Source organism: Rhinatrema bivittatum, chromosome 3 (genome assembly GCF_901001135.1).
Source record: "Rhinatrema bivittatum chromosome 3, aRhiBiv1.1, whole genome shotgun sequence".
Lineage (NCBI taxonomy): Eukaryota > Metazoa > Chordata > Amphibia > Gymnophiona > Rhinatrematidae > Rhinatrema > Rhinatrema bivittatum.
The window spans coordinates 371,579,448-371,606,365 of NC_042617.1; the positions used below are offsets into that span (position 1 = coordinate 371,579,448).

The 26,918-nt window shown below is 42.5% G+C and overlaps 1 protein-coding gene across 2 annotated transcripts in view; it reads left to right on the plus strand.

The window, feature by feature from the left end:
- Positions 1-26,918, plus strand: part of IBTK (inhibitor of Bruton tyrosine kinase) — a 263,811-nt gene that overhangs the window by 82,971 nt on the left and 153,922 nt on the right. For both annotated transcript variants that reach the window (XM_029595548.1, XM_029595549.1), the window contains exons 9-12: positions 4,105-4,228; positions 13,001-13,178; positions 14,399-14,573; positions 17,574-18,182. In XM_029595548.1, coding sequence (XP_029451408.1) covers positions 4,105-4,228; positions 13,001-13,178; positions 14,399-14,573; positions 17,574-18,182 — 1,086 coding nt within the window. The remainder of the gene's footprint in view (positions 1-4,104; positions 4,229-13,000; positions 13,179-14,398; positions 14,574-17,573; positions 18,183-26,918) is intronic.

The following is a 26,918-nucleotide window of genomic DNA, read 5'->3' on the forward strand; positions in this document are numbered from 1 at the left end:
CTGAACAGCCCTAACCTCTTCAGCCTTTCCTCACAGGGGAGCTGTTCCATCCCCTCCATCACCTTTGTTGCCCCTCTCTGTACCCTTTCCATCGCTACCATATCTTTTTTGAGATGCGGCGACCAGAATTGTACACAGTATTCAAGGTGCGGTCTTACCATGGAGCGATAAAGAGGCATTATGACATTTTCCGTTCTATTAACCATTCCCTTCCTAATAATTCTTAACATTCTATTTGCTTTTTTGACTGCTGCAGCACACTGAGCTGACTATTTTTTAAAGTATTATCCACTATGATGCCTAGGTCTTTTTCCTGGGTGGTAGCTCCTAATATGGAACCTAACATCGTGTACCTACAGCAAGGGTTATTTTTCCCTGTATGCAACACCTTGCACTTGTCCACATTAAATTTCATCTGCCATTTGGATGCCCAATCTTCCAGTCTTGCAAGGTCCTCCTGTACTGTATCACAGTCTGCTTGTGATTTAACTAATCTGAATAGTTTTGTATCATCCGCAAATTTGATAACCTCACTCGTCGTATTCCTTTCCAGATCATATATATATATATATTGAAAAGCACCGGTCCAAGTACCCTTTTCCACTGAGAAAATTGAAAAGCACCGGTACAAGTACCCTTTTCCACTGAGAAAATTGACCATTTAATCCTACTCTCTGTTTCCTGTCTTTTAACCAGTTTGTAATCCATGAAAGGACATCACCTCCCATCCCATGACTCCCCAGTTTTCGTAGAAGCCTCTCATGAGGGACCTTGTCAAACGCCCTCTGAAAATCCAAATACACTACGCCTACCGGCTCACCCCCATCCACATGTTTATTAACCCCTTCAAAAAAATGAAGCAGATTTGTTAGGCAAGACTTCCCTTGGGTAAATCCATGTTGACTGTGTCACATTAAATCATGTCTTTCTATATGCTCTACGATTTTGATCTTGAAAATAGTTTCCACTATTTTTCCCCGCACTGAAGTCAGGCTCACTGGCACCAGGTCACTCGGTGACCTGGTGCCAGTGCATCCAAGTCACCCCGTCTCTCTGGGACTCTTTGTACTGGGGCAGGTAGATTCCAGTCTGTAATAGGAAATCCCATTCCAAAGTTCTGGGATAAAAATTGTCCTCACCTTGGATGTGTCTACCCTGGGCTAGTTTGCCCAGGAACAGATGTGCCAAATCAACTTCCTGGAGCTCTGGGCGATCAGGTACACTATATGGGCTTTCAGAGATCAGCTGTCCAACAAAATTGTGTTGATACTATCAGACAGCCAGGTGGCTATGTGTTATGTCAACAATCAGAGGGTTATGGGCTCGTACCTTCTGTGTTGGGAAGCAGTTCAGATATGGTCATGGTGCCTTTCCCAAGAGATGTGTTTCTGGCTGGTACAGAGAATGCATTTGCGGACAGGCTGAGTCGTTCCTTGAGACCCCATGAATGTTCTGCTTGTGTGGAGGCCTGGAGGTGCATCTGTTTGCGGTGCCTTGGAACAGGAATGTCTCTCAGTTCTGCTCCCTATACAGATCACACAGAAACCATGCTATTGGGGCGAGGGCCTTCTGTATGCGTATCCTAATCCAAATCCACTGGTATCAAAGACTTTGTTGAACCTTAGAGAGAACAAAGGGACTATAATCCTCATAGCCGCTCATTGGCTGAGACAGGTCTGCTTCCCATTCCTCCAGGAGATGCCCATCAGGAAACTGATCAGACTGGGGTCTTCCCCAGATCTCATCTCTCAAGATCAGGGCAGGTTGTGGCATCCCAACCTCCAGGCCCTGTCGCTCACAGCCTAGTTGTTGAGAGGATGATCCTACAACCTCTTGATCTCTCAGAAGATGTCTCAGATTCTGGTGGCTTCTAGGAAGCCTTCCACTAGAAAGTCCTATGCATTGAAATGGAGGAGATTTTCACTGTGGTTTGATTCCTTCTCCTGCTTTACATAAAAACTGCTTGACTATCTTCTACACCTGTCTGAGACTGGTATGAAGGCTAAATCACCATGTTGTAAAAGGTAAGCCCATCTCTGTATAGCCTATAGATGTACGATTCATGTGGGGGCTGCTTCAATTGAAGCCTCCCCTGTGTCCTGGGACTTCAACGTGGTTTTAGCTCAGCTGATAAAAGCTGACTTTGAGCTTCTATGCTTCAGTGACCTGAAGTACCTGACCTGGAAGATTATATTTTTGGTGGTGGTCATGTCAACTCAGAGTCAGTGAGCTACAGGCCTTAGTGACTTATTCACCTTACACAAAATGTTTTCAAGATAGAATGGTCTTGCGCACGCACCCTAAGTTCCTGCTTAAGATGGTGTCTGATTTCCACCTTAACCAGTCTATCATCCTGTCAACATTTTTTTCCAGGCCCTATTTGCACCAAGACAAACGAGCCCTACACAGTTTGGACTGCAAAAGAACCTTAGCCTTCTTTCTGGTGCGGACAAAAGCCCATGGACAATCCACCCAACGATTTTGTTTCTTTTGATCAGAACTGGTTGGGGATCACCGTTGCCAAGCAGACTCTTTCCAATTGTCTGGCAGACTGTTATGCCCAGGCAGGATTGCATCTTGGGAGCCATGTCAAGGCTCACTCTGTCAGAGCCATGACAGTGTCTGTGGCCCACCTGTGAGCAGTCATCACGGAGGAGATCTGCAGAGCTGTGATGTGGAGCTCCAGCCACTTCTTCATATCTCATTACTGCTTGGATGGATTGCTGATGTGAAAGTAGGTTCGGCCAGTCTGTCCTTTGGAACTTGTTTGAGATTGTTACCAACAAAGCTAGTTGTTGCTGTGCCTGTTGGCACTTATATTGGTGTTTTGTTGGACTCCTTTTATGTTGGGCATAACCTGTAGTTAAGGATTCACGCTTGTGTGAGGACTGCCATCCTGCCTATCCTTGGAGAAAGCTGAGTTGCTTACAGTTGTTCTCGGAGGACAGCAAGATGTCAGTCCTCACGAAATCCACCTGCCACCCCTCTGAGTTGGGTTTACACTTCATGGGTCATCGTTTTCATTTTTCGTTCCTCAGTTCTAAGTTATAAGACTGAAGTGACCCTGTGGATGTGTGGTGTAATGAATGCTGGTTATGCTCAGAGGCTCAGTCAAAGTTCTAGAAACTTTGATATAAGATTTCTGTGCTGGGCTTCATCCCATGATGTCACTCCTGTGTGGGGACTGACATCCTTCTGTGCTTGGATAACTTCTGTTACAGGTAAGAAATTCTGCTTTATCTTTTGAAAGGATTCTGGATTTCAGAGTATCTTCATGCTCATTTGACAAGGACTCTGGCTACTTCATGGGCAGAGAATATTTTCTTCTCTCTGGAAGATATATTTGTAAGGTATAGTCACTTGATTATCTTTACATTCCTTGAAGCATTACAGGTTGGATATGCATGCAAAATTGGATTTTGCTTTTGGGGCAGAGGTTCTCAGGGCAGCTCTTTATACTCCCACTCGTGTTAGAATGGGCTTGGGTACTTCTCATGCATCTAGATTGGTCTAGCAGAATGATAAGGACAGAGAAATGCAATCTTGCCTGCTAATTTCTTTTACTTGAATCCTGCTAGATCAGCCCAGGACGCACCCAGGATGTCTGTGACTGCTTTTGTCAGTCTATACAAGAGCACCTTTGGAATTCGCAAGAATAAGTACATTTTTTTCCTCCACTCTGGTCTGAACGATCCGTTGGCTTTTTGGTAGCTGCTGTTCCTGTTCCTTCTTACTTCTAGTCCTATTAAAGGGTGAGAAAGGGTTTGGTTAAGAAAGTTTAGGGGTATTTTTTTTTCTACATCATTGTTATGTTATAAGCATACTGACAAGTGACTATGCTATATCCCTACTAAAAGGAGTGATGATGTCACTGGAAAAGTTGAATTCTCGGTCGCCATCTGCTGGCAGGATGGTATAAACCCATGTGTCTGGACTGGTCTAGCAGAATTCAAGAAAAAGAAAACAGGTAAAACTAAACTTCTTCTTTATTTTAGCCAAATCTATTGTCTCTTCCTTAATTTTTGAAACTAGTTTAGGTTTGTAGTGTCTGAAGATGGTACTTTTCATAAAAGTTTTTAAATCTTTTTGCTTTTGTTCATGAAGACAGCTGAACTTGAAGAAAGTTCTTATTACCGGGGGATTTCTTGAATACAAGACAGATACCCAGCATCTTAAAGAAGATGAGTGTCAGAAAGTATGCATACTAGCCCTGGATCAAGCTGGAAGAGTAAGTGTTTGTTTTTTGTTTAAATAATTTCTTAATTCATACCATTAGAAGAAAACACATATTCTTCCCTCCCTATCGACCCATATAAACATACAGACCCAATCCAAAACACGTAATTTAACCTGTACAATTTACAACCAAGATATGTTTATAATGAATAAGATAAATATATTAACAAGTGTATGAATTTTTGAACACTCTGTTAAACATCGAAATTTTGTAAACGATTGTGATGGCGAAACCGAACTACGGTATATAAAACTCGATAAATAAATAAATATTTTGGGAAGGACAATTTTCAGAAGCCATTTATATTTGTAAATAGGTTGTATGAAAATTGCCCACCTTTCTCCTAGGTTAAAGTTTGTGTAGGGATCAATACTCTAAGAAAAGTAGGTGGGCTATGAGGCAAGGTTAGGTTGGTGGAGGTAACAAGTATTTTCAAAACTATATATGCCCTGTTTTTCAGGGAAAAAGCTTGTGCAAAAAAGCAGATGCAAATCTCTATAGATACTTCTTCCCTAGGCAATTTTCAAAGGGAAAGTACATGTGCATTTTACCTTTAAGATTGGTCCAAAGTTCTCAGATAAAAGTACTTTACAAACTACCTACATGGTTTTGAAAATGGTCCCTTTAATATTTTAATTTTTTTTTTTTTTTTTTTTTAATTTTAGATTTTTAAAGTTTTAACCTTTTCACTTTGTAGTAAACTCCTGTGATCATTACCTGGCAAAGAGCTTGCTGTAACTTACAGTTGAAATAATAGTTTGGAAATACATTTTAAAAATCATTGACATTCATATTTCCATTCCAGTATCTTTCCAAAAACATTAATGCTCATTGACAGTAGGCTGTATTATGACCATGATTGCTTTAATTTAGATTACATGTTTTCTTTCACTCCAGACATGTAGCTGGGGTGACAAGTAGAATTTTCAACTGATAGAGCCTCCTGCCTCAGGGTCTGTTACTCAAGGAATAACACAGATGAAAAATGTAGGTACAAATATGTTTAAGGGCTTTGGGGTGAACTTTAAAAACATTGCTAGAGTTAAAAGGCCCACATACGCGAACATTTATTTATTTATTTATTTATTTATTTATTTATTTAAATTTCTTATATACCGGCATTCGCGATGGGAGTCGCATCATGCCGGTTTACAAATAACAAGGTGTGACAGAATAAATACTTAATAACTTAAAAACATTAACATGTGATAGAAGAATAAGGTAGCAGTTACAATAAAACAGGGATAAAATGCAACTTGGAATGAAGAGAAGGCAAAAGAGAGATTAACACTGAGATAACAAAAGAATGACCAAGGTAAATAAAACCAAGGTAAATAAACCTGCCTCATTTAAAAAAAAAAAAAAAAAAAAAAAAAGAGAGAACATTATTGAGTTGTCAAAGGTTGTTGATTACCCTGACGGGACACGTGTGGGGCACGTGTGGGGCACGGGACACGTGTGGGGCACGTGTAAACAGCACGGGAACATGTGGGGCACGTGTAAACAGCACGTATTTCAAAATCCGCATATATGCATACGCGAGAGAAAAAAAAGGGGGTGGGGCAGAGTTGGAACATGTTGGGACATTCCAGGGCGGGGCAAAATTTACAATCATAAATTTGAATTTTAATTCTGGTGGCTACAGCATGCAGTGGGCTGTTAGCCACGCATCTTTACATCTGCTCTTGATGAGGTTTAAGTCTGCATAAATCTCTATTTAAGAACATAAGAAATTGCCATGCTGGGTCAGACCAAGGGTCCATCAAGCCCAGCATCCTGTTTCCAACAGAGGCCAAAACCAGGCCACAAGAACCTGGCAATTACCCAAACACTAAGAAGATCCCATGCTACTGATGCAATTAATAGCAGTGGCTATTCCCTAAGTAAAATTGATTTATAGCCATTAATGGACTTCTCCTCCAAGAACTTATCCAAACCTTTTTTGAACCCAGCTACACTAACTGCACTAACCACATCCTCTGGAAACAAATTCCAGAGCTTTATTGTGCGTTGAGTGAAAAAGAATTTTCTCCGATTAGTCTTAAATGTGCTATTTGTTAACTTCATGGACTGCCCCCTAGTCCTTCTATTATTCGAAAGTGAAAATAACCGAGTCACATCTACTCGTTCAAGACCTCTCATGGTTTTAAATACCTCTATCATATCCCCCCTCAGCCGTCTCTTCTCCAAGCTGACTAGCCCTAACCTCGTCAGCCTTTCCTCATAGGGAAGCTGTTCCATCCATTTAGGCCTAAAACAATTGAGTGAGGGGTTTGGGTCAACTGGGGAGGGGGTGGGAGTGCAAGTTGAAGATCTAGAGGGGTCTGGATGACCTTGAGACAGATTAGGCAAAACTGGGAATGTCCTTCATGCGAACATGTTTTAAAATTCACGTATTTTTACGTGATAAAGCTGACAAAGTCCTAAGGAAGATATGCGAAATACGTTTGCTTGAGTAACCACTTAAAATTAGGCGTGCACATGCGCGGTAGGCATATTTTAAATCATATGCGCACAACTGTGTGCATGATCTAAAATTTCAGCTTATGAGCACCTGCACACTCAATTTAAAGTTTATCTCTTTGAATGCTTTTGTGACTGGCAGCTTTTAAAATCTCTGGTCAGAATCTATTGTAGTAATAGTAATTTTTTGCTTGGGAAATGAAGCTGCATTGGCCACAAGGTGTCAGCATATTCCATTAAAATAAAAGGCAATTCTTTTGAAAGCAAGAGTTCACTAAAATTACACACATAGATGATGTCATCTAATGATGCTGACTCAGAAGTTTCCAGTGATTTCTAGGAAAATCTTTGAATTTTTGGCTCTGGCTTAAAAGATTAACAAATTGTAATAAAGATAAAGATCAGGGAAGTGGTTAGTGTGCTTTTTTTTTTATCATTTGATGCCAAGAGCAATGGAGACCGCTATGAGATTCAGCTGGTCCTAACTGTCCAATCAATCTGAGGGGGTTCAGTTCACTTTGAAAAGTGCTGAGAAGCAGCATGCCTTTGAACTCTAAGGGTGTGGATCCCAGACCTTGGACTATTTTGGAAGAAGGCATTATCAGAATCCTATGTTAGAATCCTTCATAGCATCCCATCAGACCTACATGATCCAGCACTTATACACCATTTTGAAAAAGCCACAGAATTTCACAGATTGTCTCTCTGAGGAAGATCGGGGTAAATTCTGTTCACTGTTAACTCAAGCTGAGGAATGTAAAAAGCATTTTATCTGCTTAGCATATAATGTTTCTTTTTTTAAAATAACTTTTTATTTAAAAAGGCACAACAATAAAGTACAAGAGATGATGGAAAAATGAACATAAGCAAAAAACAAAGTAATCTGAATTATATGAAAGTACAGTGGTGATATGACAAGTAATGCCTTTGAGAGGACATTGGGAGTCTCTGTAATGGCTATAGAGAAATGCAGACTCTCATGGCCATGGACATCTAACCTACATGAAGACATGCAGGAAAAGCTTGCTGATATACCTTGTACTGGAGAGAATCTCTTTTTCAAGATACATTTAGGAAGGCTGTGAATGACCTCTAGATCAGTGGTTCTCAACCTTTTTTCTATCGGGACACACATGCTTATAGATGTGACACACTGAACACTTGCATACAACAGCCACAAACACACAAGTGTATTCCAGTAACCTTGCTTGTATCCAACAAATAAAAAAAAGATGGTTAAACTGGTATATATTCACAAGCGAATCAATATAGCCATCAAGTTTTGTAGGCCCCTTACTCATAGAGTCAGTGATCCACAGCAGACTCTGATGTGGTGTAGGATCACATTACTTTATTTAATTAACTTTTATGCATTTTTTTATATATACATTTTTGTCAAAGTCTTATTTCTTGGGTTGACTTTTTGAGTCGGACGTGGTGGAAGACTGGTTTGTGATCAAATAAGGGTTAAAGACGACCTGTTTGGAGACCGAGGGTGATGTAATTTCCGGTATAGGGAGTTTAAAGGAAGTTCCATTGTGTCGCCATGTTACCATTGAGCGAGTCTGAATGCAGACCGTGGGAAAATAAAGGAAAAGCCATTTTTGAAATATGCTGATGGAATGATGACTTTGTCGGTTGTTACAGATAAGCAGTTTGGAAGGAGTTATTCCCCTGAGGCAGGACCTTTTTTGGTCCGAAACACGATCATGTCTGGACTGGGACATAAAATGAGATGAGTATTTTTGCTGGAATCTGTTTATGACTATGATTTGTGATTACTGTTTCAGAACATAGTGTGTTAGTTGCCAAAGTTATAGCCTGGAGTTCGTCAGCACTTCTGGATATCGATTTTATTAATTTGACAAAAATATATATATAAAAAAATGCATAAAAGTTAATTAAATAAAGTAATGTGACCCTACACCACATCAGAGTCTGCTGTGGATCACTGACTCTATGAGTAAGGGGCCTACAAAACTTGATGGCTATATTGATTCGCTTGTGAATATATACCAGTTTAACCATCTTTTTTGATTTGTTGGACACTGAACACTTGACCATCAAGGGGCTAAATGTAAACATATACTCTGCATCCACAGGAACCCACCCTCACCCCTCCCCCCATCCCCAAACAATGGATGCAGAACAGAACTGGGATATTTCAAATACAACTCACTATATAAAAAAGATATTCTGGTGCTGTCTCAGTAACAAACAAAAAACTCCCTTCCTACCAGGTGCATTGTAATATACAAAACCTGAAAAAAAAACAAACCACTCAGCACATGTGTAGCAAATCTTCCATACCATTGCAACACTAATTCCAAGAACTCAAACAGCAATAGCCCTTTCTAAGAAAAGGCAGCAATACAGCACCAATGTATGTCCTATTGAGAATGAGAAAATGCAACAAAGAAGATTGATACAAATCCCTACCTACTAGGAAAATACCTCACTTCAGTCACACATACAGATCCGACCTTTACCAAATACAGAATAAAAGACCACAAATTACAAATGTAAAGAAAAAAACTGGAATAGAAACTTCAAAAAGCCACTCTGCATGCAGTGCAAAACTGGAGAGCTAGAAACAGAAATACATTTTCCCCATACTAAACAGAGTACAAAGATATAAAAGAAATGCATGTTTCCAAAACTGACATATTATGGCTCTTGCACCCTGTCACTCCCCTTCCATGCCTCCATCATCCTTCACTTTTCCCAGTTACTCCCTTTCAATCATCCGCTCACACTCATTTCCCTGCCACCCCACATCCTCTTCCCTGTGCTGCCTCTCTCCCCTGCTTGACTCTCCCTACCCCCTTCATCCCATCTTCCTGTCTACCCAGCTCTCCCGACTCCTGTTTCCCACCCCTTCTTGCTCAGCAGCCCCCACACTCCCTCTCTGTTCCACATTTATCTTCCCAGCATCCCCAACCTCCTTTCTCCCAACCTCCTTAGGGTGAAGAGATTATCAGCAGCATCACTCCCAGACTCAGCAGGGGAAGATAAAGTTTGCATCCCATCAGGCCCAAAACAGCAGGAGGTGACAATGTCTCATTCTGATCTGGGTGAAGGAGGAAACAGCCTCCCACTGGGCCAAGAAAGAAGAGAAGGAAGTGAGAGTAGCCTCCCATCAAGCCCAATGCAAGAAAAGTCAACCAACTCCCACCCGGGCTGATAAGGAGGCAGCCATCTGCAGGCCCTGTGACACACCTCCCAGGACCTCGCGACACACCAGTGTGTCCTGACACATCAATTGAGAACCACTGCTCTAGATCACCATATAACACTTAAGGCTGTATCCAATACTACTTACTTGTCCCAAAAGCTACTGGAGTCAAGAGACTAAGAAGCAATTTTTCCATCCAAGAGAGCACTTTCAGAATCCGATTTATCCCTGGCAACCAAAAACTTGCAGGCTTTGCCATTGTGAAGTTAGAAGCACTTGGGGTCACATGGCTACCTACTTAAAGCCAAGGATATGTTTTTGACTGGATTCAGAGTATATAGCACTTCATATGGGAGAAATTCCCCATTGATGGAAGGCTAAGACTTAACTTCAGATAATATCAGAATGCTAGATAGAGATTATGCCTATTGGAGAAGAGAACACTAACTTTCTGTATGCACCAGGAATTTACAGTTGGAGATTTCCTCCCTTTTTACCAGCCAAAATTGTCACTTATCCCATGTAGGAAAGAGGGCGGTCCTTTTACTCCAGGTACTTCTTGGTCTAAAAGAAAACTGGGGGATACCATCCTATCCTAGACTAGAGGGCATTGATGAAAAACCTCATAAAAAAAAAGTTGAAGGTGCTTACCCTGGAAACCCTATTATCCTTTCTAAACCAAGGAGATTAGCTGTAAGCTCTGAATGTGAAAGAACCTTACACCCACATAGAAAGAGAATCAGGTTACAGTAAGTATCTCGGATTTGTTGTGGGAACTCTTCACCAATATCATATACTGTCTTTTGACATAGCATCGGGATATTTACTAAATGTCTAGCTATTCCAACATTTCTTAGCATTCGGATAGGTGGATCCACAAGCAGTGGGATATGCATGTCTACCAGCAGATGGAGATGGAGCAAAGCTGACGTCACGGTATATATATACGCCTGCACTGACATTAGCCCGCCAGTATTCTGTCTCCAGCAGATGGTGGACGTGCAACTCCATACTGGGGATTGCATTAAAAGTGTTTTATAGAAGGGGAAAAGAAGAAAGCTTATTGCCCTGCTCTCCTGTGGTGATACTTTTATGGTCCCTCCCTCAGTTGAGTTTCCTGAGGTGATTTCTTTGGATCCTTCCCTCAGATGAGTGCCTTGGTCCGGTAGCTGGTTTTTGCTAGCGTGGACTTAGCTGTAAAAAAAATAAAATAAAATAAAATTAAAAATTAAAAACAGCTGAAAGGCAAAAGGGTGCAGGAAGTTGAGCACAGCAGTGAAGGCATATGCTCTCTTCCCCCCCCCCCCCCTAGCCGGAGACTGACTCTGTACTCGGCCGGGATAGGCTGAGCTCAGGTAATTAATAAAAAACTAAAAATAAAAAAGGTTAGGACTTTCAGCTGAGGGGGGATATGATAGAGGTGTTTAAATTCATGAGAGGTCTAGAACAGGTTAATGTGAATCGGTTATTTACTCTTTCGGATAATAGACTAGGGGACACTCCATGAAGTTAGCATATGGCACATATAAAACTAATTGGAGAAAGTTGTTGTTTTTCACTCAACACACAATTAAACTCTGGAATTTGTTGCCAGAGGATGTGGTTAGTGCAGTTAGTGTAGCTGGGTTTAAAAAAGGATTGGACAAGTTCTTGGAGGAGAAGTCCATTACCTGCTATTAATTAAGTTGACTTGGAGAATAGCCACTGCTATTATTAGCAACAGTAGCATGGGATAGACTTAGTTTTTGGGTACTTGCCAGGTTCTTATGGCCTGGTTTGGCTTTTGTTGGAAACAGGATGCTGGGTTTGATGGACCCTTGGTCTGACCCAGTATGAAAACTAGGGCCAGCAGGAATATTTTCTCATTCTTCTTACTGGGTCCCCATTCTGCTTTAGCTTTTAAAGGCAGAGGAAGACCTTTTTAGAGACACAGGATGATCTAAACCCCAATGTCAATAAAGCATTTCTTGACATTAGGAATGTGATGTTTTATAGATTCCTTTGCACTGTACAATTTTTGTCCTACTGGAATTTCAGATGTTAAGGTCTTACTATTATACAAATGCTGTTGACAGCACCAATACTGTTACATTTGTCTTCCCTAAGAAATTAGCCTCAAGATACCTGTGGAAGTCAAAGGGCTCTTGTTGAGTAGTCATGGAGCACCATCTAGTGGTATTTCATGTTTGTGTTTTTAGGACAGTCTGGTTGCAATTGCAAGTATATAAATTCAGCATTGCATTAGTAACTATAGACTGTGTGATGGAATTGGTAAGTTTTTAAGTAATTGACAGAATCTTCTCTAAAATGAAGAATCAGCACTCAGTTGAAAAAAACGTTTCAACCATAAATAAGAACATAAAGTAAAAATATAATAAAGGGGATAATTTTCAAAACAGCCTGCCCAGGTGCTAAGTTTGCATATGCTTTGCACTTGCAGGTTTTGCATCAACTTTCAGGAGAAAATGCACGCATTTTTTGTTTGATAATTACCACAGATACAAAGTATGTGTAGGCATTTGCATCTGCATTTTCTGCAAATACTTTTCCTATGGAAATAATGCACACAGATCTGAAGAATGTTATCTACATGCATTTATTTTTTTTCTCCACAACTTAAACATGCCCTTGGGAAGGCTGCCTAATGTGGCTAAAACCGTGCACATTTTAGAACACCATGCATACCTTTAGCCAGGTTAAGGGTGAGCAATTTTCAGACAGCCCTTTTACTGCCCCTTTAAAGGTTAAAACCAACTTAAAAAGACTGAATTTTCTTGGATACATTTAGAATCAGAGCTGGTTCATGACCACAGCAGAGTGAAACAGACAAGCACAATAAGAAGGTCAGTAATTTCCTATTTGGCCTTGCTGTTGGGCTTCCCACACAGAAGCTCCAAGACTGAAACCCAAGCTGAAATGTGGGTGGTATACATCTAAAGTGCAAACCCTGCAGTTCTTTTCTCACTTTAAGGAAGAACTGTAAGATGTTAGTTTGTTTTTTTTTTCCTTTGCTCAGATCATTTGTGGCAGTCATCAAATGATTTGAACTCCTTTCACAGTATTATCCCATTCTGTATTTACTTAACTTCCAATGTGTCACATCCTGAGTTTATGCATTTTTACAGGTGTTCTGCTGGAGGTCATCCAGCAGTTCCATGAAGCAGTGTCGATGTGTGTATGGACGCCAGATTTTTGTGACTGACATTGCATTGAGTAAGAATGAAGTAATGTTTGTTACACAAGAAGGTGAAGGATTTACGGGCAAGTGGACAGCTGAAAGAAAAAAGAGTACAGAAAAGAGAGGTAAGCACCATGATTTTGTGAGAATCTTTTTTATTCTTTTGTGTTTTGTCATAGACAAATTGAAAAATACTCACTTTTCTGACACACTTCCAGATTAAAAATCCCAGTACAGCTTGGACTCTTGCAAAACTTGGTGATTTGATCCGCATTTTTCATCTTCACAAACGTTTTTTCCTTGATTCCCTCAGATTCCATATGACTCCATGTTTTTGGGAGTGTGCCTTTTCATTAGCCATGGATCATGATATAGTGCCCTAAATTGTTTATTTTTATTTATTTTACATATTTTATATTCTGCCTATAATAACAATTTTTTTATGCAAAAAAAAGTTCTTTCCTTTTATTTTCTGTATTACAACAGGTTGCATGGAGGATTTTAAAACATTTAAAAAGGGTATTGGAAAACCAGTGATGTGTAACCTCCAGAAAACAGAGGTGTGTTTTACAAGAGCAATCACACTCTGAATTCCCATCATTTACTCATATGATGAATGTTCATTATTTTATATCTTTCCTTATTTGTACTGCCAAAAAATGTGAAAAATTCATACAGATCATAGCAGTCTAAATCTACAACCCAAAAACGTTTCTACTGTTCACTTCTCACCATAAGAACAATCATTCTAATGGAAAAAAAAAACAAACACACAGTTTCAGGACAGAAAAGTCTGCCAAATTCACCATCAGTCCATTAGTTTGGCAACGTCTGCTTTAGGGGTCCACTATGAGGAAATGGGAGGAGACATATGAGATAATGCTCAGTTCTTTTAAATCCTTCTTCACTCTGGTAAAACCATATAAAAGTAAAAATATTTTTTATATACAATTTTTTTTTATTTTTTTTTTTAGAAATTTGGATTAAACTTTAGATCTTCACTTTTTTGATTTGATCACTTTGGGGGTCATTTTCAAAGGAGTTACGCATGTAAATGTGACATACTATCGTAGCAATTTTCAAAAGCTATTTACTCGAGTAAAGTGCACTTACTTGAGTAAATCCTATGGACAATTCAATGGCATATATTGTAGCAATTTTGAAAAGCCCACTTACTTGAGTAAAGTGTATTTACTCGAGCAAAAACCAGTTTTGCTCGAGTAAATGCTTTTTAAAATCTACCCCTTTGCGTAGAGGGGTGGGGTTTTCCCCCCATATTTTGGTTATATTCTTGTAAGTCTGCATGATTGCTCTTAAAAGTGCATTGTGTTTTTTCTTTTAACAGAATCTCTATCAAACCTTCAAAATTCAGCATCTGAATCCTCGGGCCACTGTGATTCAAACATTGTGTATGAGAGAATAAGACTTGAGAAGCTTTCTTTTGTGCATAGAGCTGTTAGTGTTACCACTGATCCCAATGGATGCAACTTTGCAATTTTGCAATCTGATCCTAAAACAAGGTACTTTCTGGATCTGCTGTAACTAAAAGTAGTAGATAGCAGCATAAGGAAAAAAAAGGTGATGGCATGGGAGAAGCATTGAATCTTTCGAATCTTATGACTTGCATTCTTTAAATCTTTCTGGCAATTCTTCACAAAAGCCCCAATCTTATTCTTCCTTTCATATGTTCACACACAATAATTTTGTTCCAACATATTGGGGTAGATTTCGTACTTTTGTTCGCGCTCCAGGCGCAAACAAAAGTACGCTGGATTTTAGTAGATACGCGCGTAGCCGCTAAAATCCAGGATCGGCGCGCGCAAGGCTACCGATTTTGTGCAGCCGGCGCGCGCCGAGCCGCGCAGCCTGCCTCCGTTCCCTCCGAGGCCGCTTCGAAATCAGATCGGCCTCGGAGGGAACTCTCTTTCGCCCTCCCCTCACCTTCCCCTCCCTTCCTCTACCTAACCCACCCCCCCCCCCTACCTTTGTCCGGGGATTTACGCCTCCCGGAGAGAGAAGTAAATCCCTGCGCGCCAGCGGGTTGCTGGCGCGCCGAGACGCAACTCGGGGGCGGTTCCGGAGGGCGCGGCCACGCCTCCGGACCGCCCTGGGCCGAAACCACGCCCCCCAGGCCCGCCCCCAAAACGCTGCGTCAATCGGCCCCGCCCCCGACACGCATCCCCGGGACTTACGCGAGTCCCGGGGCTCTGCGCGCACCGGCAGGCCTATGGAAAATAGGCGCGCCGGCGTGCAAGGCCCTGCTCGCGTAAATCCGGGCGGATTTACGCGAGCAGGGCTTTTAAAATCCGCCCCATTAGTTTTGTTAAAATTCATTTCAGCTTTTAGTGATCTTGTTATTTTTTATTTTACCATTTACTTTCCTTGGCAGAGAGAGAGTTTACCATAGATTTTTCTTTCTCCTGCCTTGATCATGGCATTGATGTCAGCTGTCCCATCTTCAACATAATGGTTTGTTCTGGTAGCAGTTCTTTTGACCCAGTAAATCCTCACCAGCAATTTGGCAGAGCAAACGCACACAGGCTGAGCTGAGTACAGATGTTAGACTTTCACGAGCTGTGAAACATGGTTGAATATACAGCACTCCAAATGAATCTGAACTGCCAAATAGCATTAGAGACAAAAACAAACATACATACCAGTTATAGAATTACAGTTTGATTTGAAATATTGGCATCATGTTTATCAGGTACATGTTGAATGTTGTGCAAATTTTACAAAAATTGAGGTGTTGCTATGGCCTGCTGCTTTAGCTATAAAAATGTTTCGAATTATAGTAGAAGATAACTTGGATCCATATTTTTGTTCTGGTAATATCCATGATAAATGTTTATAGTAAAAAACTGAAATGAAATGGATACTAGAGAAAAATCAAAATAACCCGAAGGGCCTTATTCACTAAAAGGTGAATTTAAAAAGCCTGGCATGTGCCAAAACCTGAAGAGATATGCGCACAAGTCAGGCTGGCTCGTGCCGATCAAATTTCTAAAGCTGCTCATGTTCGCGCGTATTTCCCACCACGCGTACAAATGAAAAATTCCAAAAAGGGGCAGGACATGAGTGTGGTCTGGGCATTCCTGGATTTCCCATTAGAAATTTGTGCGTAAATACTTATGTGCACAGGCGTGCGCCAGGGTCCCCAGCCGTGTAACTTTACGTCTATAAGTAATAAAATAAAGATAAATAGACAGATCGGCGGGGTTTTAAGGGTTCGGGACTAATGGGGGAAAAGGAAGGCAATTAAACTAGGGCGAACTGGGAGCGAACTGTGAAAAATGGTAATGGTTTCAGCATGCGTATCTTTTAAAATCCCCTCACTTATAGAAGTGGCATTTGCATGCATAGGCACGCGTCCACTTACAATTACATGTGCACACGGTCAGGCTATTTATAACATGCATGCATATATGCACATATGCTATAAAATGGCCGTGTCCCTGGGTGCAGGCCGACTGCGCGTGTGTGTGTGTGCCCACGTGCCTGTTTAAAAATTACCATCTAAGGCTCTTCTCCTATTCGGTCTTTATCAGGACTTGATTCATCAAGGTCTTTTCTAAGTGTGCACACAAGAAAAACTAACTACTTCGAAGGATCATAAATAGCTGTACTCCTGTTTTTCTGAACCTAACAAAACCATAAAAAAGCAATTTAAAGTGAAAAAGAGTGGAAGCTGGTCACTGTTCTGAAATGCAGGTAGTTAGAGGCATCTGAAAGAAAATTTGTCAGTTGGGAATTTAAGTTTAAACTGTGGGCAACGAATCCAAGGTCTATATATAGTTTCATCATAAATGTTCTTGATAAATAAGTGAAAAAATTGTTTAATAATTCTCAGTATATTGTATATACAGAGCAATGGTCGGTGCTATAATTAGAATAAAGTTTTTTTTCTTGTATGGAAAACATGATGAGCTATGGCCTGTAACAGCCAACACAAAAATTTGGGGTTTGTATGTTTGCAGTCTTTATTAGTGATATTACACTGTTTAGCATTAATATCCTTAAGAGGAAAAAATCATTTTTCATTTAAGTTACTTGCCTTTTGTAATGTTGGCATTAATGTGTGTTCCAGGAATTATTTATTCATTCCCTTGCTTGTACTTCCTCAGCTGGTACCTGAAACATGGCCTAAAACTGCAGAGGTACCGGTAAATGGCTTTTAAGTCAAGTTAGTTTATCTCCTGCAGGTGTGTAGTGTTCTCTTGCAGTATACAAATCCTTAAATCATTTCATGAGTCAACTGTTAAAATACTGCTTTGACAATTTTGGTGACCTTGCTTCTTATTTTACATGCATTCAGTTTACTGCTCACTGGCCCATACCCATGTGTACTGCTCACTATGCATTGCAAAGCAAAACTAAAGTGAACAATGTTTAAAAGGTTACATGTATACTCGATATTCAGATATGTGCACGTTCCCTGTGTTCGTAAAGTTTGTGCAATAAAATAAATCACTGTAAGGGGTTACATCTTATTTAAAGATAAGTCATGTTTTGTTTCCTAGCCTTTATGAAATTCCTTCCATTTCACCATCAACGTTTTGTGAAGACTTTGGGAAACTCTTAGATGAAAAGAATGAAATGGACAACATCCATGATGTGACTTTCCAGGTGGATACCAGGATCTTTTCAGTGCACAAGTACATCCTGGCTATGCGATCAGACTTCTTCAGAAATCTCTTCATTCCAGGTGCTGGCAGACACTTTGACTCTCCTGATATTTACCAGAAAGATGAGGATGCAGTAGGGCGGGACCTCTTTGTGGTAGAGAAAGTTCATCCTGAGCTGTTTGCTTACATTCTACAGTTTATTTATACAGACACTTGTGACCTTTTGATCCATGGCTGCAAACCAAGACAACTACCCAAGGAAAAACCTAAAGAACATCAAGATACACTAATTTCTAACCTCCATAAAATGAGTTTTCAGGAAGGTGTGAAAGAAAAATCTGCATTTGAGGTTTACAAAAGCAATGGGGTGCATACAGCCAATGAAAAGCAGAAAGGTAAACCTAAGTCTGCCAAAAAAGAGAGAGGACAAAGTGAAGAAGCCAGCCTTGTGAAAATGTTGCAAGGTGTTGCAAAGAAATTTGGTCTTGATGGTCTAAGTAAAAGGTATGTCAATATTAAGTTTACATTTGAAAAACATTGATTTGCCCTATTCCTTCACTCTTCTTTCTACTTCTTTTTTTCTCCTTTTGTTAGTAGAGCAGAAAGTCAATTCTGAGGACTGCAAACTGATCTGATTTTCAAACTAATCAATGTATAACATTTTAAATAACCTCATCCTTATCTTCTCCTGTTATAATATTTTTAAGTACTTTTATCTAGATTGGATAGGCAACTCCAGTCCTGTATTTCAGGATAGCCACAATGAATATGCACAAGACAATACTATACCTTATAAAGACATACTATACCTTACAAATATTCATAGTGGATATCGCCCAAACAAGGCCGGTTTTGGCAATACAGGACTGAAGTTGCCTACCCATGATCGAGTTAGTATATAATTATACCTCAAAGCCCTCAAACTTCTTGGCCATCTTTTTATTAGCGTATAATTTTCAAATGTACTGAACCAAGAGTACAGGAGATCATCCTCACCATCCAATCATTCTGTTCTTGTCTGCAATTGCCAACTTAATTTAAATGCGCATTTGCATATTCAAACGGCATAGTGATGCTAGCAGCATACTTCTATCATAGTGGGGTTTTTAATTAATCTAGAGCTCTCTATAATAACTTATTAAAAAATTTAATTTGTATTTGAATGAAACAAAATTCGTTTTTGTTGTTTATTTCATTTGACTGATCACCATTCAGTTTATATACCATCAGAGTGGTTAACAAACAAAAACATAAATACAAAACCAATACATTTCATAAAACAAATTCTAGTAAAATATACTATTAAAATAAAATTATCTGAACAACAAAATAAAGAACAAATACCTTGTAAAACATTTAATCCTCATATACTTGAGAAAACATCCAGGCTTTCAAAGCCTTACAGAATTTCAGGTAATTTTTTTCTTTCCTGATTGTCAATGGAATACTATTCGATAATGTGGGTACAACGTAGCTAAAAGCTGTTTGTCGGGTATACTCAAATCTAATTTTAACTGAAAAGGGAAAAACAAGAAGTTCCTGCTGAGCAGAATGCAGTAAACATGTTGGCTGATAAGGAATAAAGAGATTAACAAGGTACAAAGGGAGTCCATTATATAAGGTCTTAAAGGCTGAAACTTAATTCTACAGTTGATTGGAAGTCAATGCAATGTAATCAAAAGGGGAGTAACAGAATGATATTTTCTTCCAGGACAAGCAGGATGGTAGCCCTCACAGATGGGTGACATCATCAGATGGAGCCCGACATAGAACTGACTGGCATACTGAGCATGCTCAGCATGCCACCCATCCCGTAGACACACTGGGTCCCCCTTCAGTCTCCTTTTTTCCGGGGTGCTGTTGGCTCGTGATTGGGGGAGCTGTCCTTTAATTTTTCCCTCACGGAAGAATTTCGATGTTTTTCTTCGGGGTTTTTTTGTTTTTTTTTTCCCTTACCTTGGTGTCCCCCATTGCGAATTGATTCCTCTGGCGTTCGGTAGGTACTTTTTCGTGTTGTTGCAGTTGGTTCCCGAGTGTCTACCTCCCGGTGACAGCCAGCTACAGACCACACGCCGTCCTCTTTTTTTTTTTTTTTTCTTTTTAATTTTTTCTTTATTGAATTTTCATTAAAGGGCAAACATAAACTTGCCGAACAGCAATTACTAAGCATGATAAATAGTAATTAAATCATAAATTCAAAATTATTACTTATAAAGAAAACAAAACCATTATATTACTTATGCTCAGATACAATCTAAAGGAAAATAAGAGAAGATTATTTTGAGCGCATAAAACATTGATCATATTTTCTTTAGGTATACATGCAATAAAATCCCCTTAGTACTTTTTTCATTGGCGACCGGTTTTAGGAAGTGCCCTGAGTGTCCGCGGACTGTCCATCATGGACCCACAAGACTCTTGTGTCCTGTGTCTCTGGCCTTCCTACGAGGTCGGTCGGTGTCCCAGTTGTGCTCAGATGACACCCAAAGGCCGGCGGGCCCGCCTGGACAACATTGGAGCACTTGTTCGGTTCCAAGCAATTGGCTCCATCGACTCCGGTATTGGGTACGTTGAGTCGCAGGGATCAATCTGACTTTGGACCTTTTGCCTTTGGTGCCATACCGTGATGATCAAGGGGCGGGAGATCACCCCTCACCAGCATCGGGACATTCGAAGGCTTGTGGATCGTCTTTCTTGATGCCGAAGGATTGGGCTGAGCACAGTGGGAAGCATCGACACTGGCACCGATGGTAGTCATTGTCCAGTGCTGGCACAGACACCAGAGCAGCATCGGCCTTCGCCGAACTCCCTCCGAAGAGGCCCCAAGGGGAGGAGGCCCCATCCTCCTCCAAACCCGGGAGCCCAGGGCGTTCCCCACCGACATCAGTGCCGGGCTCAGAGCCTTCGCGGACCCCTGTGGACATTCCAGTGACACCCAGCCTGCTTCCTACTCCGGGGTCGATCTTGTCCGCACCCGCATTCAGAGAGGCATTGGACCACGTGGTTCAACAGGCAGTGCTAAATGCCCTTCGGGGTCTCCAGCAACCACCGATGCCGGCCCCCATAATGGCATCGGAACCAGCGCCCTCCATGTTGGCACCTCTGCTGGAAAGGTTGGATGTGTTGCTTGGTGCCTTACCGACGCAGCCTGTACTGGCAGGCCCCCCAGTGCCCTGTCCGCCACAGGTGCTTCCCCCCATCTCGATCCCGATTCCATGCTCCTCGGAGGAAGAAGAAGTGGCGCGGTGCCGCCAGTGCCAAATCCCATGCCTGGGCCATCAGGCCTCCTGGTGCCCTGATGTCTATTGCAGATCCCAGTGCCCTCGATGCTGGCGCACATGCTGTCTGTTCTACCTCACCGACCATCGGTGCTCGCACCCTGTAATCTGGGTTTTGGCCTCCCTCCTCGGCCCAGGCAGATCAGTGATGAAGAGGAGACCCCTTACGCCCCATGGGGAGATGACTCCTCTGAACCTTCCTCAGAGGCTTCTGAGGACCTTCTGTCAGAGCCTTCCTCGCCAGATGAGAGACTATGCTTGCCTCTGGAGGACTTATCCTTCACAAGTTTTGTATGGGAGATGACGGAGAGCGTTCCCTTCCAACTTTTAACCGAAGAGATGTTGGAAGTCCTCCAATTCATGGACGTCCCTAAGGAGGTGATGGCAAGTCCCAGTACATGAGGTTCTCCTGGAACCCTCTACCAGCTCTGGGAACATCCGGGTTCCGTGGCTCCGGTCAACAGAAAAACAGATTGCACCTATCTAGTGCAACAGGCTCTGGGCTTCCAGAAGAGCCAGTTGCCTTACCAGGCAGTGGTAGTGGAATCAGCCCAGAAAAAGGCCAAGAGAACCCGCCCTCACTTCTCCGCCCCTCCAGGAAAGGACAATAGAACTTTTAGACACTGTATGCTGGAATGTTTTCCAAGGAGCCATGCTCATCGCCCGACTAGGGGCATACCAGTTGTACATAAACCAGTACAAGCGGAACCTTTGGAATCAGGTCCAAGAGTTTGCCGAGGGCTTACCACAACAGTTCCAGGAGGGCCTAGAATCCATCCTTCAGAAAGGATTTGAAGCTGGGAAGCATGAAGTGAGGGCAGCCTATGACATCTTTGAGACGGCGGTAAGGGTCTCAGCGACAGGCATAAGTGCCCGACGCTGGGCCAAGCTAAAAGCCTTCGTCCGGAGGACCAAGATAAACTGGCTGACCTTCCCTGTACAGGAGAGAATCTGTTTGGGGACAAAATCCGGGACACAGTAGCCTAGCTCAAGGATGACCATGATATCCTGTGCCAGCTATCTACTACCACCTCCAACCCCTCCTCAGCGACCCGCAGGGTGCCACATAGAGATTCTAGAAAGTAATTATTACAGGCAATGGAGATATTATCCCCCTCAGCATCACATGCTCGTCTGGCTCGGACTACCCAAAAGGGCCACCCTCGCCAACAAGCGGGTACCTCGGGCTTAGCCAGACCCTCAGCCTAGCCCTGCAGCTGGCTTGTGACTAGCACAGAGAGAGCAGCAAATAGGCTGACCCTGCCTATTTGCAAAAAGCTGTAGTCCCATCACCACCAACCGATGGGTATTATCTATCATAGCACGGGGTTATCGCCTGATGTCGTCGGTACATGTCACCCAATGGCCTGCCTGGCCTTGAGGGTTACACAGTGGACTCTGAGGTCTCAGTGGCTCCAAGCCTCTCAAGAATTCTCTGCACTGGTCCGAATAACTGAAGCACTTCAGCTCTCCCTCACCTGGTGGGCGCAGGAATCCAACCTGAGCAAGGGACTTCCTTTTCAGCACCCAGCTCCTCAGGTGATCCTGACCACGGATGCTTCCAACCTAGGCTAGGGGTCCATGTCAACAGCCTCCACACTCAAGGGGTGTGGTCGAAGCCCGAGGCGAGATGCCAGATAAACTTCCTGGAACTCCAAGCTATGCGCTCTACGCTTTCCAGGACCACTTAGCCAACAGGGTCGTCTTGATCCAGACAGACAACCAAGTAGCCATGTGGTACATGAACAAGCAGGGGGGCACAGGCTCTTATCTCCTCTGCCAAAAAGCAGCGCAGATCTGGGCCTGGGTGCTGTTATGTTCCATACTCCTGTGCGCCATCTACCTGGCAGGGACGGAGAATGTTGTGGAGGACCGCCTCAGTCGGACATTCCACCTCCTCGAGTGCTCCCTCAACCTCTCTGTGGCGGACAGATATTCCGCCAATGGGGCCAGCTAGACGTGGATCTTTTCATGTCCTCGCAGAACCACAAGGTGGACCGCTTCTGCTCCCTGCATAGAGGGAAAGAGTCTAGCCGTGGATGCCTTCGCCCACTCCTGGAGTGCGGGTCTTCTGTTTGCATACCCGTCGATTCCGCTCATAGGCAAGACTCTCGTGAAGCTACAACAGGACTGAGGCTCCATGATCCTCATAGCCCCGCATCGGCTGCAACAGGTCTGGTTTCCAATTCTCCGCGACCTATCAGTCCAGGAGTCCATCCGCTTGGGCATCTCGCCTGATCTTATCACATGGGATCAGGGCAGGCTATGGCCTGGATGTTGAAAGGCTAGTGTTGCAGCCCCTCGACCTTTCGGACACTGTCTCACAAGTCCTGGTAGCTTCGCGTAAGCCTTCCACGCGGAAGTCTTACCAAGCGAAATGAAAGAGGTTTTCATCCTGGTCTTGACCCTTTCACTTGCCCAACACCTATGCTTTTGGACTAACTCTGGTGTCTCTTGGAGTTTGGGCTACAGACTACCTTGATCCGGGTACATCTGAGTGCCATCAGCACCTACCACTGCGGAGTGGGCGACAGTCCGATCTCTGTGCAGCCCTTAGTGGGGCGCTTCATGAGAGGCTTACTTCAACTAAAGCCTCCACTTCGTCGTCCTGTTGTGGACTGGGACCTCAACATAGTGCTGGCGTGGCTCATGCGGCCTCCATTTGAGCTCCTGCGAGTTGAAGCACTTCACCTGGAAGGTCATCTTTCTAGTGGCTGTTATTTCTGCTCGCAGAGTCAATGAGCTGCAGGCCTTCGTGACCTACCCTCCTTACATGAGGTTCTTCCACGACAGGGTGGGCCTGTTCACTCACCCTAAGTTCTTGCCCAAAGTGGGTGAATTTCACCTAAATTAATCCATCATTTTGCCCACCTTTTTCCTGAGGCCACACTCCCATCCAGGTGAGCGGGCTCTGCACATCTTGGACTGCAAGCGTGCTCTTGCTTTTTATTTAGAGCGCACCGCTGTCCACCCAACTCTGTCTCCTTTGACAAAAATAGACTCTGAGTTGCGGTGGGTAAGCGGACCCTGTCCAATTGGTTGGCAGACTGTATCGCTGTCTGTTATGAGCAAGCGGGCCTTCCACTCGGAGGCTGAGTGAAAGAGCACTCAGTAATGGTCATGGCAGCATCAGTAGCACACTTCCGGGCAATCCCTATTGCCGAAATCTGTAAGGCCGCGACGTGGAGTTCCTTCCACACCTTTCAGCCCATTACTGTCTGGACAAGGATGGTCAACAGGACAGCATCTTTGGTCAGTTTGTCCTCCGCAACCTATTCCCAGTATGAGAACCCAACTCTCTCTACCTAGGGCCCACTATGAGGTTCAGTCTGCCCCATTGTTGCCAACAGCACCCCTATTGTTGTGCCTGTTGCACGTTATTGGGTGTCTGTTGGTTCAGTGTGTTCCGGTGGCAGCCTGCAGCTTTGTATTCACCCATCTGTGAGGACTACCATCTTGCTTGTCCTGGGAGAAAGCAGAGTTGCTTACCTGTAACAGGTGTTCTCCCAGGACAGCAGGATGTTAGTCCTCAGGAAACCCACCTGCCATCCCACAGAGTTGGGCTCATCTGCATTTTGTTGTTTTATTTTTTCGCTAATATTTTTCTGCTTTGACACGAGACTGAAGGAGGACCCCGTGTGGCTACAGGGTTGGTGGCATGTTGGGCATGCTCAGTGTGCCAGTCGCTTTCTAGAAACTTTGACAAAAGTATTCCGTGATGGGCTCCATCTGATGTCACCCATCTGTGAGGACTAAAATCCTGCTGTCCTGGGAAAACACCTGTTACAGGTAAGCAACTCTGCTTTCTAGCACCAGACTAAAGCACTGGTGATTTGTATCAACTGTAAACGTCTTATATGAAAGCTAAATTGAGACAAAAACCCTTGTTTTAGTTTGCAGGCATAACTCAACGTTTAGTTTATAAAAAACACTTTCAAAAATCAGTTCTTTAATCTAGAAATTTAGCTTATTGTCTTCCAGCTCTTTTCCTTCTCCTCCATTCTGAAGAGCATGGGAGGGTTTGTTTTTTTCACCTGCAGTTGATGTCATTGTGTAGTGTTAAATATCTTAAACTAACAATTTAATTGAAATATGGCAATGCTTAAACTAGATTTGGCAGACTAACACTGCTATTAATATGAAACCAAACAATGTAAGCATAATCTGAAAGATAAATCTCACTGTTTCCTCAAAGCACTCTTAGTAGAATGTCCTCCTCTTGAGAGAGTCCACTTTGGGATTTTTCTGTACAGAGCAGCTACCTGCCTCCAAGTTAGAAGGAAAAAGATGAGGCCATCTTAGTTGTTCAATCCTTGTTTTAGCTGCATTTTAGAAATTTGTCAATATGCTTAATTTTCGAAATGAAATTTAAAGAACCAGAATGGTTTCACTTTTTCTTTATTACCCTTGTGTTAGGGGATCACTTTTAGGCCATATCTGATTAGAAATTTCTAGGTATCCTTGATCATGGGCCCCCTTGAGCATTACATGTCAGTTGTTTTCGGATCTAACCTGGGGGACACCCAGGCAGTCATGTTTTCAGGAAATCTGCAATGAATATGCATGGAATACATTTGTATTCGGTGGAGACAGTGCATGAAAATGTATCTCTTGCATATTCATTGTGGATGTCCCAAGTTTGGGAACCACTGCTTATAGTGATGCTTAGGGCCATTTGATATTTGTATGAACTGTGCAGCATGCAGTACTTGCCAAAAATGAGCAATTTTACTCATCAAATTGACTGATCCCACAATTTCTGGGAAGCATCATCGAGGTATGCGGTTTGTATATGGCTGTGTAGAAGTAAGAGCCATTGCAGTCGTTTTTAGACTGAAAAGATTTGCATCCATCCTTTTCAGCCTGCTGGTTGCAGTGGAACCCACTTGATATTTAATATTGTCTTACTCATTGGAATCCTTTATACTTATGAAATTCTCCATAAACAAGCTTCTGACATTCACTTTTTTCTCTTCTTTTTGCAGTCAGCTGTATTTGTAAATTAATTTAGTATTCTTCAGTTAAAAATTAATTTCACATACTAGTTAATTATTTCAGTTTTTACTCAATGCTTGCAGATTTTACTTGTAATTTTTCAAATTTAAATGAGAACCTGTAAAATTCTAAACCAGAACTATTTATTTATTATTTATAAATGTATGTATCGCTTATTGTTTCTCAGTGATTTGCAAAGAGCATTCATAAATTAATAAACAGGCATAAGTCAATCAAATAACACGCAATCATACCTATAAGGGAGCCTGGACCGACGTGCCGCAAATGCGCAGTAGAGAGCAGCTCTACCGCGCATGCGCGCACATCGGCCAGAGCGCAGCGTGTCAGAAAAAAAAAATGGCGCTGGCTCCTTAGGAGCGGCAACGAGCAGGAGCGGGAGGAGCAGTAGCTCTGGCGACGCGTGCGAGGGAGGGACACGCCCCTGTCTGCCGGTTGTGGATGAGCTGTGAGGGGAGGGAGGTGAGAGAGAGGGAGGTGGAGGGAGGAGGGAGGGGGGAGAGAGTGGGGTGGGGAGGTGAGAGGGAGGGGGGAGGAGGAGAGAGAGAGAGGGGGGGAGGAGAGAGTGAAGGGAGGGGAGGGAGACTAGAAGGGGGGAGATGAGGGGGAGGGAGTGGAAAGGAAATGGACCAACATTTTTTTTTAAATGTAGCCCGTTGTTAAGGGCTTAACGGCTAGTAAAAACATAAAACTTAAAAACATAATAATGCTGTTCAACAGGCTCTTTATTGATACTAAGAAAATTGTGACCTGCTGCTATCTGTTAGATGTATAAACTAAAAACCTGCTCAAATAGGAATGCCCTCACCATTTTCCTAAAGGTTGTTATTGCTACTTCACTCCTTATTTGTAGTGGCAAAGTATTCCAGAGGGTTGGCCCCTGAATATAAAATAGACTATCTCTTGACCCATCTAAGCAAACTTGCTTAAATGAAGGAATGTCTCTAAA